The 14,378-nt window shown below is 40.5% G+C and overlaps 2 protein-coding genes across 2 annotated transcripts in view; one reads left to right on the forward strand and one right to left on the reverse strand.

The window, feature by feature from the left end:
- PLAAT1 (phospholipase A and acyltransferase 1) overlaps positions 1-5,208 on the forward strand; it is a 73,591-nt gene extending 68,383 nt beyond the window's left edge. Inside the window, exons 5-6 of the transcript XR_008547196.2 lie at positions 152-229; positions 5,140-5,208. The gene's annotated coding sequence lies outside the window, so the exon portion shown is untranslated. The remainder of the gene's footprint in view (positions 1-151; positions 230-5,139) is intronic.
- ATP13A5 (ATPase 13A5) overlaps positions 1-14,378 on the reverse strand; it is a 104,153-nt gene that overhangs the window by 34,226 nt on the left and 55,549 nt on the right. Inside the window, exons 15-21 of the mRNA XM_016942516.4 lie at positions 13,600-13,683; positions 12,790-12,946; positions 10,087-10,204; positions 6,067-6,191; positions 5,129-5,289; positions 2,911-3,036; positions 1,701-1,780 (exon numbers count right to left, since the gene is read on the reverse strand). Coding sequence (XP_016798005.1) covers positions 1,701-1,780; positions 2,911-3,036; positions 5,129-5,289; positions 6,067-6,191; positions 10,087-10,204; positions 12,790-12,946; positions 13,600-13,683 — 851 coding nt within the window. The remainder of the gene's footprint in view (positions 1-1,700; positions 1,781-2,910; positions 3,037-5,128; positions 5,290-6,066; positions 6,192-10,086; positions 10,205-12,789; positions 12,947-13,599; positions 13,684-14,378) is intronic.

A 14,378-nucleotide genomic window follows, 5' to 3' on the forward strand; every position in this document is an offset into this window, starting at 1 on the left:
CATTCTGGAAGTTAATAGGCAGTTTGTAAGACTTCCCTACGAATGCTTGGGTAACAAAATCTAACAATAAAAGGGTGTCTCCTGATTTCACCAACAACTCACCAGCCATCATCTAAAGATTCACTACCCTATGTTCCTTTTCACTTCCTAGACTCTGCAGCCCCAAACTGTTACATTCCCAGAAGCCAGTAGGTAGATCTGGTCTCAAGAAGTACCATTTCACTATAAGGTAACTTGGTCATCTTTATTTTTGAAGGGGGTAATAAAGGACTTTCTCTTGACTTTCCCTACTGGGGCCAGATAAAGGCAAAATGCTATTTCACCTCTTGCTAAGAAGACCAGAAATTATTCATATCTTCTAATGGACCAACCTAAAATAATTCCAGGGTATAACGCACCTACTTCCCCATTTTTCTGATTCTAAGCTATACAACCTGCCCCACTATTTCTGCTACATCCAAGCACGGGAGGGTTCTCTAAGATATATGCCTTATGGACCACAGAACAAATGCTCTCTGGAATAGGCAACTTCTAAATGGCCCTCAGTGATCCCCAGCTCCTGGCATCCATGCCCTGTGTAATCCACTCCCCTGGACGTGGGTTGGATCTAGTGGCCTGCTCCTAAGGAAGGGAATACAGCAAGGGTGATGAGACTGGTACATAAAAAACAGCAACATCCATCTTGTGTGCTCTGTCTCTGGTTCTTCTTGCTTGCTTGCTCTTTTAGAAGTCAACTGTCGCACTGTGAGCTTCCTTATGAAATGGCCCCTGTCACAAGGAACTGAGGTTGGCTTCTGTCCGCTAGCCAGTGAAAAACTGAGGTTCAGTCCAACCGCTCATGAGGCACTGAGCATTCAACATGTGAGTGAGGCTGGTGAGAGATTTTTTTCCCCACTCAAGCCAGTGCTTGAATTTTTTTTTTAATCCCCTTTTTTTAACTTTTATTTTAGGTTTGGAGAACATGTGCAGATTTGTTATACGAGGGAACTCGTGTCACGGAGGTTTGTTTTACAGATTACTTCATCAACCAGGAATTAAGCCCAGTACCCAGTAGTTTTTTTTTTCTGCTCCTCTCCCTCCTCCCACCCTCTGCTCTCAAGTAGACCCCAATATCTGTGTTTTTCTTCTTTGTGTCCATGTGTTCTCATCATTTAGCTTCCACTTATAAGTGAGAACACAGTATTTGATTTTCTGTTCCTGCATTAGTTTGCTAAGGATAATAGCCTCCATTTCCATCTGTGTTCCTGCAGAAGTCATAATCTCATTCTTTTTTATGACTGCACTGTATTCCATGGTGCATACGTACCACATTTTCTTTGTCCAATCTGTCATTGCTGGGCATTTAGGTTGATTCTATGTCTTTGCTATTGTGAATAGTGCTGCAGTGAACAGTCACATGCATGTGTCTTTATGGTAGAATGATTTATATTCCTCTAGGTATATACCCAGCATTGGGGTTGCTGGTTCAAATGGTAGTTCTGTTTTAGCTCTTTGAGGAATTGTCATACTGCTTTCTACGATGGCTGAACTAATTTACACTCCCACCAATAGTGTATAAGTGTTCCCTTTTCTCTGCAATCTTGCCAACATTTGTTATTTTTGACTTTTTAATAATAGCCATTCTGACTCACACCTGAATTATTGACCCATAGGTAGCAAGAGTTAATGAGCACACTCTTCTTTCATGCCATGACACCTACTTTAATTTCTGAAATTCTTCAATAAGGCTTGATTTCTGCCCAGGAGACATTCTTGCAAAAACTGTTCCATTCACCAGAATCTAAAAAGAAAAAACAACCATTGCAATATGATTGGAAAGAAGAAAACTTTTAAAAATAAAAGAACAGCCCTGAAAAATCACTCCTGGTTACTAATTTAATACAGCATTGGATGGTATGTCATTAGACCAATACCAGGAAGGGAAATAAGGAGATTTAACACTTTAATATTGAAATTTCACTTAAAGTCCTCCATCACAACTCCATTACTTTTTTCCCAGACCATTTTTCCAAGATGGGGTGACCACTAATCAATAATACTACAGTAACTAAGAAGCAGAAGAGCATATGGAATAAAAATGCTTGAGGAAACACAGTTCTTTCCTGATAGACACCATCTCCATAATCATAGCATAGACAGAGGAAAGGCTGGAAGCTGAGAAACAAGGCTCTGTTCTCAGCTGTGCCAGCTAGCTGTGCACACCTTAGACAAGCAGATTAACCTCTCTGAGTCTCAGCTTTCCCTGAACTGAACTAAGAGCTTTCTAGAAGCCTTTGGGGTCTAGATTCTGTGGTCTTTGACTGCTAGGGTGACAGAATTTTCATGACACTGCTAACAGATAGTTGCTGCCCTCCCCTTGTGCTCCATTAATCTCCCACACATTGACAGTGCAACCCTGCACAGCACTATTTTAAAACAGGACACACAGAGGACAAGATAACAAATGACTCTGAAAATAAACCATGGGGCCTTTGTTTCCTCTTGCTGTAATTTAAGAATCCAGACAAGAAGGGGAATAGAGCTTAGCCTGACAGTTTCAGAGAGAAGCTGGCCGGTTTCAGAGAGAAGCTAGTCGGTTTCAGAGAGAAGCTGGCCCTCAAAACAGGCACCGTGTTTGGAACTCTGCCGTTCTCCTGGGTGGGGAGGGAAAGAAGGAGGAAGGCTGAACTGGCCACAGGGGTGAGACAAGGTACCAGAACTCAAACTCTGAACGGGAGGCTGTGGGTCTGCCTGGGACCGAGAAGGCATAAAAAGGGCCAGAAAACTTTTTCAGGAGCAGTACTCCTTTGGGGGTGTTTATTCTCTAACTGTGAGGCAACCTCAGTGATCATTGTTTTCAATACTCTCCTCCTCCTTTCGCCTCGCTGATTTGAGGAGCAAAACAAAACACTTCATTTCTTCAGTACTTACTTTTGGAAGCAAGCTGTTGAAATGCTGAAATATCACTTGGTATGATTTCCCACTCATTGCAAAATGGTAACAACTTCCTCTTTCCCCACGAGGGGTTGAACTGTTTCCAGTGTGCATGTAGGTTTCCTAAAATCAAAAGGGCATCATTTCTACATTGACTCCTAAGGAGTGTCTCTGCTTTCCTATGCGTTATTGAAGGAAGAGTTTTCATGTTGCCTAACAGTGTGAAGGTCAGCAACAAAATAATGTGTAATTTGCCTACAGCAGTTCTACCCATAGGAAAAAACACTCAAAACATTCCCCCCAAGATTATGTAAACATATGATACTTGGACAGTATGGTACTCTGGATCCCGTCTTGGGAGATAATATGTATGATGTCAGTCTACTGAAGAAATCCAACTATTCTTAGGTCCCAAATAGTTATTACAAGAATGGGAAAATTCTTCCCTCTTCTTCCTTCTCCTCTTCATGCAACCTTATATTTTCTAAGATCTCTACCATTCACTTATTCCAAAATCACCCTCATTGTCTTCACTGTAAAGTAGGCACTCTTTCTTCAGTGCCTAACTCCTTTTAGTCCCCAGCCTCTGACCTTTGTTATGACCCCACCTCAACAGGTAACTCTTTCTATCATGGTTCCCAGATTCTCTTCCATACTCTACATCCCACTGCAGGAGTAATCCTTTTCTGAAACCCTTTCCCTCCTACCTTTCACCTGTCAAGGTGTTTCTCTGGCTTGGTTCTAGCCCTCCCTGGTTCCCAGTTAGGGAGAAAGCATCTGATGAATGCCTGTGCATTCATTATATCAATAATTAATCATGGTTTTTCATGCAACATTCCTCAGAGAGACTTCCATTTGTGTTTAGGACTCTAAATTCAAATATTGCAGGAGGTGAGAAAATTTTATTCATCAGATGACTTCATCTCAGGGAAAGCATTATGGTTGAAAAAAAAAAATTGCTGTGCTGAATTGGGAGGCAAGATGACACACCCCTCCCTTTCTATCTCCAATTGCAAAATAACCAACAAAAGACATGTTCTAAAGCATCCCTCCTGAGACAAGGGCAGGAATTCCTTTTGATTGCACTGGGAATGTGGGGAGAGGAAGTATGGTGGAGGGACCCAGAGAGGAGGAAGGCCTGAAACTGTGATACAACTTCTCCTGGTGGGGACTAACATTTCAGCAGAGGCATTAAATTCATGAATGAGTAGTGTGAGTGGACTGTTAGTTAAAATTCACAAAGGACCTGGGTTACAGCATGCAGTGAAATTCAGGCAGCATGCACCGATGGAGAAGCAAGTAGGTTCACAAGGAAATAAGCACCAGAAATCTGCTGAGAGCAGAGGGAGAGCTGTCATCTTTCACAGCCCATGCAATTAGAGGTTGAGGCAAGTTAACCCACCTCTTCCCAGGGTAGGGGCAGGGCCATTCTGTATAGCTGTGCAGTTTGTGTGCTGCACAAAGACTCCTGACTGCACAAAGGCCCACTCTATACTTAACAATCTGAAAGGCTGGTCAGCCTGGAGGAAGGCAGCATTTTTGTAATTCATCACCTGTAGGGCCATGTCTTTGAATTCACACAAAAGCATGGGTGTTACCTTTAGTGATGGAATGTAAGGCTACAGCCCATTGTCGTCATATGAAAAAGCTATTCTGTCACAAGAGCATAGGGAGCTTTCTATCTAGAGAAGCCCAGCCTCTGTTAGCTTCATGTCATAGGTATAGTACGATCTAAATGCCCGTGGATCTGTGTGGAATCAAATAGGCCTAAGTCTGCTTTCCTGCTCTGCAACTCACCAGTTTTTGTATTGGGCAATCTTACTGCTCTGAGCCTCAGTTTTCTCATCTGTAAAAATTAATGGTTTGCCCAATCGCATAGGGTTATTTTAATGACCAAGTGGAAAATATGAGTATAAATCAGTAGTTCTCAGCCATGACTGCACACTGGAATTGCTGGGAAAAGCACCTGATGCCAGCTCCTACCCCAGGGGTTCTGATTTAATTGGTGGAGCCTGCACTGGAAGCTTAGAAACTCCCCCAGGTGATTTTCCTAGGCAACCAGAGCTGGCAGAAATGCTTTGCAAACTGTCAAACTCTGGACAGATGTGAGGGATTATTACTGAGATGACTCCTGGAGTTGAGAGAAGGCTGAGCAGTGCCAGGACTGTATTCCATCAGTCTAGGCCCACGGAGGGGCCTTCTAACATTTGCTCACTTTCTTCCCAGGTCCAGTCTCTTGGTTCTCCACCAGCTGCCAGGTCACAGAGGCAGGAACAAATTCTTCTGGTTCATTGGCTTCAACAATGATCACTTGGCTGCCTGGAGGGATCATTTCAGAATTCTTTGCAACAGTAATGGCCGTTTGAAGGTTATCACCTAGAAGACAAAGAAACTTTGCTTGCTGTATGTACAAACCTCCCCTCAGCAACAAGAACTGAGGTCTCCCTTTTCCACTCTGCTTGGTATTCTTTGAGGGCATTTACTGCTTTCTGCCTTATTTTATCTTCCTCTCTGCTGTAGACTGCCCCTACTGGGCAAACACTATGTTCCCATCTCCCTCTCCATATTCTGCATCATATCCTGTCCATGTGTATTTCAAAACATGTGTGAATTAATAAAGAAATACTTAAGCATTTATGACTAATCCTCAGAAGACAGACAACTCTTAATGGAGAATATAGCATGATCTCAGCCTGATAGCTTAAACCATCCACGGGATCTGGAAACCAACTAAGCAAAGAACACACAGGGTCAGGCTGTGCTTGGGTTTGACGATCATACACCATGCCTGGCCCTACTGCCCTAGAGGACCATCAACCAGAGACTCAATCCTCTATGCAGAGGGATCACTGGGTTTCTTGATGAGAACACACCCATTCTTGCTCATTTACTGTGAGCCTTGAGGGACCGCACAGATCCTGGCTGGGAGGGGTAGTCATTAGACAGAGAGGATGAGATACGGTCCCTACCTCCAAAGCTTCTGGTCCTGTCGGGGCAGCTGCACATGTTTTTAGGTAAGGGACTACAGGGTAACAAATTCGACAACAGAACATTTTTCCCTGTCTCTGACACATGAACTCACTCGGCTCACACATCTTGTTCTTATGCCTAGGATACAATCAACTTGCCAGGCCCCTAGAAACAAATACATACCTGTAATCATCACAGTCCTGATACAGGCCTCACTCAGTTCCTTCAAGACCAGTTTGGTTTCTTTTTTCAAGCGATTCTCCATGATGAGAAGTCCCAGAAATGTTAACTCTGACTCCACTTTTTCTCTTTGTATTCAGGAGAAAATCAATATTAAAGTATATCTACGTAGGCTCCATAGTTCAATTTATTTCTTCTTTTAAAAATTTATAAGTTTTATTAATGCAATACAGGCACATTTTAAAAATCAAAATGAACTTAAAAGCTTATAATGAAAACCAGTAGTCTGTGTCTCCACACCACCTCACCCCTCTCCTTCCTAGAGACAACCACTTCTAAATCTGTTTTTTCCAGTTTCCAACTTGATTTTTAAAAACAATGTGCTTATCTTCCAACTCTTCTGTTGGTTTTTAAATATGTTAATCAAATATACTTTATTTTTTAATTTCTCAGAGCTTTGTCTTTTTTGAGCTTGCAATCGTTTCAGTTTATTTGGCATTTATTAAGGGCATTCTGCATACGTACAAGACACGATAGTAGTAGTTGAATACGGTGTCATTCATCTTAGTCTCCATCTGTCACCTTGAATAATATTTACTGGCATCAGACGGGGCTCTGAACAGTTTTCGGAATTTGAAAGTGATGGCTTATAGTCCAACTGGGTTGCGTTAGTTATGTAGGAACGTTCCTCTGAAATGGAATCATTCTTGGGTGGCTTTTTAAAAAGTAAATTTGGGGGCCAAGAACTCTTTTTTGATCTTTGTTCATTTTGCTGTGCACCGTGGTGTTAAGATTACAGGGAGATAGATCTGAACAATATGCATGCAGCTGTGAAGCCATTACCATAATCCAGGTAATAAACATATCCATCACCTCAAAAAGTTTCCTTCTACCCTGTTTTATGTGTGTGTGTGTTAAAATCACTTCTCTAGAATGTATTCATCTTGCATAACTGAAACTTTATATCCATTAACAACAACTTCCTATTTCCCCCTCCCCCTAGCCCTTGGTAATCACAATTCTAGTCTCTACTCTCCACTACTATGAATATGTCTATTTCAGATGCTTCAGATAAGTAGGATCACACAGTATTAGGCCTTCTGTGACTGGTTTATTTCACTTAGCATGATGTCTTTCAGTTTCATTCATGTCTCATATGGCAAGATTTTCTCCTTTTCTAAGGCTTAATAATATTCCATTATATGTACATATTACATTTTTAAAATCCATTCATCCAATGATGAACATTTAGGTTGTTTCCATATCTTGACTATTATAAATAATGCTGCAATGAACATAAAGGTGAAGATACCTTTTTTTGAGATCCCAATGTCAGTTCTTTTGGATATATACTCAGAAGTGGGATTTTGGATCATTGGATCACATGGTGATCCAATGTTTTAAAAAATTTAAAACATTCTATTTTTAATTTTTTAAAGAACCTCCACATTGTTTTCCATAGCAGCTGTACCATTTTACAAAGGTTCTAATTTCTCTATATCTTTGTCAACACTTGTTTTCTTTTGTTTTTGTTTCAAATAGCCATCCTTGCAGGTATGAGGTGGTATTTCCTTGTGGTTTTGATTTGCATTTCCCTAATGACTAGTAAAGTTGAGCACTTTTCCATATATCTGTTGGTCATTTGTACGTCTTTGGAGAAATGTCTATTCAGGGCCTTTGTTCATTTTTAAATTGGATTATTTATGGATTTTTCCTATTGAATTGTGTCCTCTGTACATTTTGGATGTTAATATCTTATCAGATATATGGTTTGCAGAGATTTTCTGCCATTTTATAGGTTGCTATTTCACTCTGTTATTTCCTTTGCTGTGCAAAGCTTTTCAGTTTAATATCCACCAGCAAAAGAATGAAATTGGACCCTTATCTTATACCATACGTAAAAATCAACTCAAAATGGATTAAACACTTAAACATAAGACCTGAAACTGTGAAACTACTAGAGGAAAACATAGGGAGAAATCTTCTTGATATTGGTCTTGGCAATGATTTCATGGCTATGACACATAAAGCACAGGCAACAAAAGCAAAAACAGGCAAATGTTCTTTGTTTCTATTTTATGATGCTTCTTCTCGTTCACTACTTTAGGCACTTGGCTGCTTGTTACCCTACAACACTCCCAGCAGTGCTTGTGTCAAAGCCTTTGTACCCACCATTTCTATTCCCTGCAATGCTCTTCCTCTGGATATCTGCGTGTCTTTCTCTCTTATTTTGTTAAATGTCTGTTAAAATGTTGCTCCTCTGAGGACTTTGCTGATTGCCTAAGCAAAATGACATTCTCTGTCTTTTTTAAAAAGTCCTCTTAACTTACTTTATATTTTCCCCCTCAGGTCATTTAAGAACCACTAGTGGGACAATATTTTATGGGTTTATTTTCTAATCTATTTCCCCAACTAGGATATATTCATGAGGACAAGGATTTTATTTTATTCACTTCCAAATAAATTCTCAATTCCTTGAGCGTCTGACATACAGTTAAGTTCAATACAGATTTGCTAAACTGGTGAAGGGGTGAGCCTTGATGGAGTATTTATCCTGCTGTTTTAGTTTGGGGTGACTTTTTACGCCATCTCAAAAAACTTTTCTACTTCCCCATTATGACTCCAATTTTTAAGAAGTTTTAAATTTTTCTAGTTGGAAAACTTTGCTAAATAGAATTTGATTCTAAGAAAAACCAAAACCCTATCCTTTTACCCTGTTTGAAAATAGTAACTAAATTCTAAGAAGTATAATAAGTTCCTGATATTCCCCGAAAAAACCTGGAATGGTTGGAAATATAGCACATTTTATCTTCATTTTCTTATTTTGTTATATTTATAATGTCTATCCCACTAGTGGCTCTTACATGAGAACAACACAGCTGCATTCGTATGTGACAGCTGGATGATGGCTACACTCCATCACTAGCTACATAGATCTTTTCTTCACACATGTCCTTAACGTTGATTATTCAAATTTGTGTTTAGAAAATTACAAATCCTATGTGGTCTGGACCTTTATGTTTGCTCAAGAATAGCTAACACCTGGAATGTTAAATCTGAGAATGACATTCATATATTTCAAAATGAGCTTTGTGATCCTGTTTCAAGTATTAAAATGTCATGGCTGAAGGCCTCCTTGGAGATCATCCAATTGCATATTTTATAGATGGTGAAACAAGCACAGAGTAAGGAAGGGACTGTGTTTACTAATTAACTTAGAGTCAATGGACTTAGGTTGCAAATAATAATGTTAAACCAAGGATATCACTATTTTACATGAAGGAGCTAGCTGTATATAAATTAGCATTTATCAGCAACACAAATCCAATATAAGAAATAAATAGATTTTCTGCTATTCAGTTTTCCACAGTATTTTTTTACTCCTTTGTCATAGATAATTTGAAAATAGCCTTTAAAAACTGAAGAACGTTGAAAGAAATAATAATTTATAAATTATCCTCTAATGAGGACAACTTATCCCTGTAATGTAATTAAGAATACCGAATTTTATTTCTCATAAGTAATTCAATTTGCCCTTGTTACCTTCACAGATACGAAGGAGATGTTGTAGTATTGAGCACTGAAAAAACCATGTCTAAAGTATTCTCAAAATCTTTCAAAGTGCCAACTGTCTCCCTCTCTCAACCTCTCTGTGTATGGGCCACCCAAGTTGATTGGTCACATAATGCTCTGAGGTTGAAGGAGCGTTGGTTGATTTGATGGGATGAGAGCTGCGACTAAAGTTGACATAACATAGTGCCGAGCAGAGATAACACACTGGTATCTTGGAGTCAGAAGCTCTCAAGTACCATCCTTGTTCTGCCACCAACCAGCATTGTGACTCGAGCAAGTCGTCTCCAGTATCACCTACAATTGTCCATCTCTGAGTCAGGGGACTGTACAAGATTAATTCTCTGTCTCTGAGAGCCTTCCAGGTGATTAGAACTGTTCATCTGTTCATCTCCAGGACTCACACTTCATGCGCAGAGAGCCTGCTCTAGTGCCAATTTCTGAGTTGCTTACCTGGCTAAGTGCTCCACTTCTGAAAGATTCCCCATCTTTAAGGTTTTGTGGGCAAGAGCAATGACACGGAAGCCTTGCACCGTGTAACTCCTCAGTTCCTGTGGGAAATTCTTGGGCACTGCCAGGGTAGAAGAAACAGGTAAGTGTAAGGTCATGTTGAAGGCTGGCCTAAGCAAGACTCCAGGACACAGCCATTGTACCTTGTCTTAACTTTCATTCCATCAAAGTGCTTTAATAGAAAACTTAGAGCTTCTCCTAAAGGCCACAAACAACTTCATCAGTGTGTTCTTATTATTCTGATGGAAAAAATGTCAAAGCCGTGCTGGTCATTTACTGCGTTATGGATGGAATGTGTCCCTCCAAAATTCATATGTTGAAGCCTAATCTCTAAAGCAATAGTATTTGGAGGTGGGGCCTTCAGGAGGTGATTAGGTTATGAGGGTGGAGCCCTCGTGAATGAGATTGATGCCCTAAGAAAACACATCTCTCTCCACCATGTGAGGATACAGGAAGAAGGCAACCATCTGCAAACCAGAAAGAAAGCCCTCTCCGGGAACCACATTGGGCAACACCTCTATCCTGGCCTTTCCAGCCCCCAGAACTGTGAGGAATAAATTTCTGTTGTTCAAGCACGCGGTCTATGGTCTTTTGTTATAATAGCACAAGCTGACTCAGACAAACTGGGTGTCAAATGTACCAACTGCGTTCAGTAAGAACAGACCTCAGGACTGGGGTACTTGCATAAAATGAGAGAAACAGCTGATCTTCTAGATCAGGGGTCAAAAAAACAAAACTAGGATGCACAGGCTAAATCTGGTCTATAGCTTGTTTTTATAAATGAAATTTCACTGAAACACAGCCATGCCCATTTGATTGTTCATTGTCTATGGCTGCTTTGAGGCTTCAGTGACAGTGTTGAGGAATTGAAATGGACGCCATGTGATTGGCAAAGCCTAAAGTAAGAACTATCTTGATCTTTACAGAAAAGTTTGCCAAATCCTGCTTTAGGTGAAAGATGACACAATGCCAACATTTGTGTGTTTTAGCATGGCAATCACAACTATGTTTATAAAATCTTTATGATTTATAATGTACCTGCAAGGGTATTAGAGGGAACCACAGAACAATGGGAGGTATAGTAGCTTAGGTGGCAAATCGACTAAGTTCTATTCTCCCTTCCACTTCCGTGTGGACCTTAGTCATGTTCAGTCTCCCTTCTGCACCTTAGTTTCTGATCCATAAAATGAGAAGTTCCAGATCTCTCTGTCTCCATTCATTTCAGACTTTCTGTAATTCTAAAATATTCCTGGAGGTGGGAATCTAATTTCAAGAAAGTTCTTAGCTCTCTATTTCTAAAAATGGGGTACGGTGGTGGTGGAAATCACTGAAGATAGTATTAGCGTAAGTCAAAGATTGGAAGTTGGGAAAACAGGAAGAACTGAAAGAGCTGCCAGGAAAACAAGTGCCAAGTGACAGGCCCAAATCCTTACTGAGAGAGCAGGGACAATAGATACCAGTTTAAATGTCAAGAAGTTGCTCAGTTGTACCCGTATAGCTGAAACAAAGCAAACACAGTATATGTTGTAATCAGTGAAGGACAGAGTTAATGTGACCTGTGCTGAAGATCAAAGACAGAAGAAAAGGGGCTACTTCTACGGCTTTAAAAAAGACTCCCAATAGAGAAGTTAAAGGAATTATTTGCCAAATCTAGAATTCTCTGCACAAGTTGATGGCCATCAGCAATCATAAGGAGAGTCTACATGAAAATCGGAAGACAAAAGACCAATTTTATCCAAATGAACTCATTTGAATGCAACAACATTCTTATAAATCTGGCTGCCGCTTAAAGAGTGCATATGTTTATAAGACTAAAAAGCAATACAAATCAGCTCAAAGTCTGGCCCAGAAAGATGAAATTGCTGTGAAAATGATAAATTATCTTGCTCTAATACCATTGAATTTACTCTGATCACTTTTATTTCTGTTCTATATTCTTCTATATTCTCCTCCCATCGATCTGATTCTCCCTGGAGGTGACAGAGCAGTCATGTCTGCAGAACTTACCTAGCGTCCAGACCTCTCCATTTCCCTCATTCATACCTCCCCCAGTTCTCTGACCCTCAGTAGCTCCCTATTCTGGCTCCTGATGCAAGCTTCACATCTCGTCTCCTTCCCAGATGCCCCACTGTGGTTGTACTTTTCTTACTGCACCCACAGCCAGATATTTAGTCGCTGCCTCCCAGCCTTGAAATGATCACCCCTGCTTCTTAGGATCTACTGGGCCTACTTTGCACCTACCCAGGAAACAAGCAGCTCCACGTTCATTGATTGTGAAGCTTTCTGTGTTTGTTGACTTTATGTATTTGGTCTCGGCTGGCCGCGGTGGCTCACACCTATAATCCCAGCACTTTTGGAGGCTGAGGCAGGCAGATCACTTGAGGCCAGGAGGTTGAGACCAGCCTGGCCTACATGGTGAAACCCCGTCTCTACTAAAAATACTAAAATTAGCCGGGTGTGGTGGCATGCTCCTGTAATCCCAGCTACTTTGGAAGCTGAGGCAGGAGAATCACTTGAACTTGGGAGGTGGAGGCTACAGTGAGCTGAGATCGGGCCACTGCACTCCAGCCTTGGGGACAGAGCAAGATTCTGTCTCAAAGAAAAAACAAAAGTATTTTACTTCTTGAAAGAGAAAAGTGTTAGTACCTGTTTCAGATCTGCAGAACCTGGCCACCATTTCTGGGGCACCCTTCATGTAGACATGGAAATGATTCTCCCCAGCTAGCTGAGCGACCACGGACATCCTCTGCAGGCTCGAGGAAAATGGAAACTGGCACAAGGTGATGATGGCTTCCACTGGACTCTGCAAGCCCATCAACAACAGGATGCTTAACAAGCTGCTAAGTGATATTTCCAAATGCATACCAACAAAAGGGCTTTACTGTGCAATGAGCCCAGAGACATCTTGATGTAGTATATTTGTCACAACATTGATTTTGTGTGTGTGTGTGTGGCTGCCTTAAAGTGACCCCCTCAACAAGTTGTCTGGACTGCAAGGACCTTCCCCTGGAGAAATCCTAATCACCTTCCAGGCCAAGCTCACAGGTCATCTCCTCTGCGGTGCTTTTATCTCCCAGAAACAGTATTCACTCCCATGTCAGGACTCTTGAAACTCTTTCTTCAGCCTTGATTATAGCATTTGGCACATTGTGTTGCACTTATCTGCACCTATATTGATTTTTCTACGAGTCGACCTGTTCCTCCAACCCAGAGCCAAGTGTGTCTTGTTTTGAAGCCTCTTTATCTGCTAGCACCTAGCACAATGCCCTAGCGTACACAGGTAGTGTTTGTTGAATAAATTAATAGATAAATTCGGAAATGAAAGAAACAGCAAACCAACCGTGGAAACTGTTAGGATAAGGCAAAATAATAGGACTATAAAAATATGTGAAAGTCAGAAATGTTTTACCAGTTTTATGGGGAAAGAGCTATGTGATGTAAAGAAGGAAATCATACCTTACTGGCTTTTGGTCCTGGTTTTATGATGTTTGAAACTGACGTCCCAAATTTGCAGGAGGCTACATTGCAATCTTCCATTTTCTGTTATAAAATGAAAACATTCATAAGATTCTTTGAATAAAAATATTAAGAAAGAAATATCTCTTATTTGCACAATACTTTAATCTTTTCAAAGCCATTTTTACATGTTTTCTTTTCCAGGCCAATTATCTTAATACTGTCATTGTCAAATTTCTGTTGTATCGATTTATATTAGGGGCCTTATTGTAGAATGTCAAAAGCCAAAAATATTGTGAATTCATTTTAAGAAGTAATTGATGGAAGAAGTGCTAGCTACAGGTCCATGGATCTTTCTAAATGATTACATCTAGTAATTGGAGGAGGGATTAAGTGGAAATGTAGTCTCCAACATTGCCGAGCACCATAGCTCTCAGATGAGTTAGGATTGAGTCCTGAGATAAACATGGCACTAGTTCTTCATACTATACCTATGCTACTAGCCTAATTGAGTTAACTAGGGAGTTGGTATGTCAGCTGCTAGCAAATTAGAAAGCCTGTTTGAAAATGACTTGTATTCTTTGGATATTACAACAGAAGTTAATACCTCTGAGAAGCCAATATTAACCAATATTAAAATATGGGAAAGACAGTCATATATATAAATAGTAGAGGTCAGAAAACAGGAGATAGTATCTGGTTTCCACTCTGCCACTTACCTGTTTAATCTTGGGGACACCACTTTATTACTGTAGATCTCAATTTCTTCTGAAAAATAT

The sequence above is a fragment of the Pan troglodytes genome, chromosome 2, assembly GCF_028858775.2.
Source record: "Pan troglodytes isolate AG18354 chromosome 2, NHGRI_mPanTro3-v2.0_pri, whole genome shotgun sequence".
Classification (NCBI taxonomy): Eukaryota; Metazoa; Chordata; class Mammalia; order Primates; family Hominidae; genus Pan; species Pan troglodytes.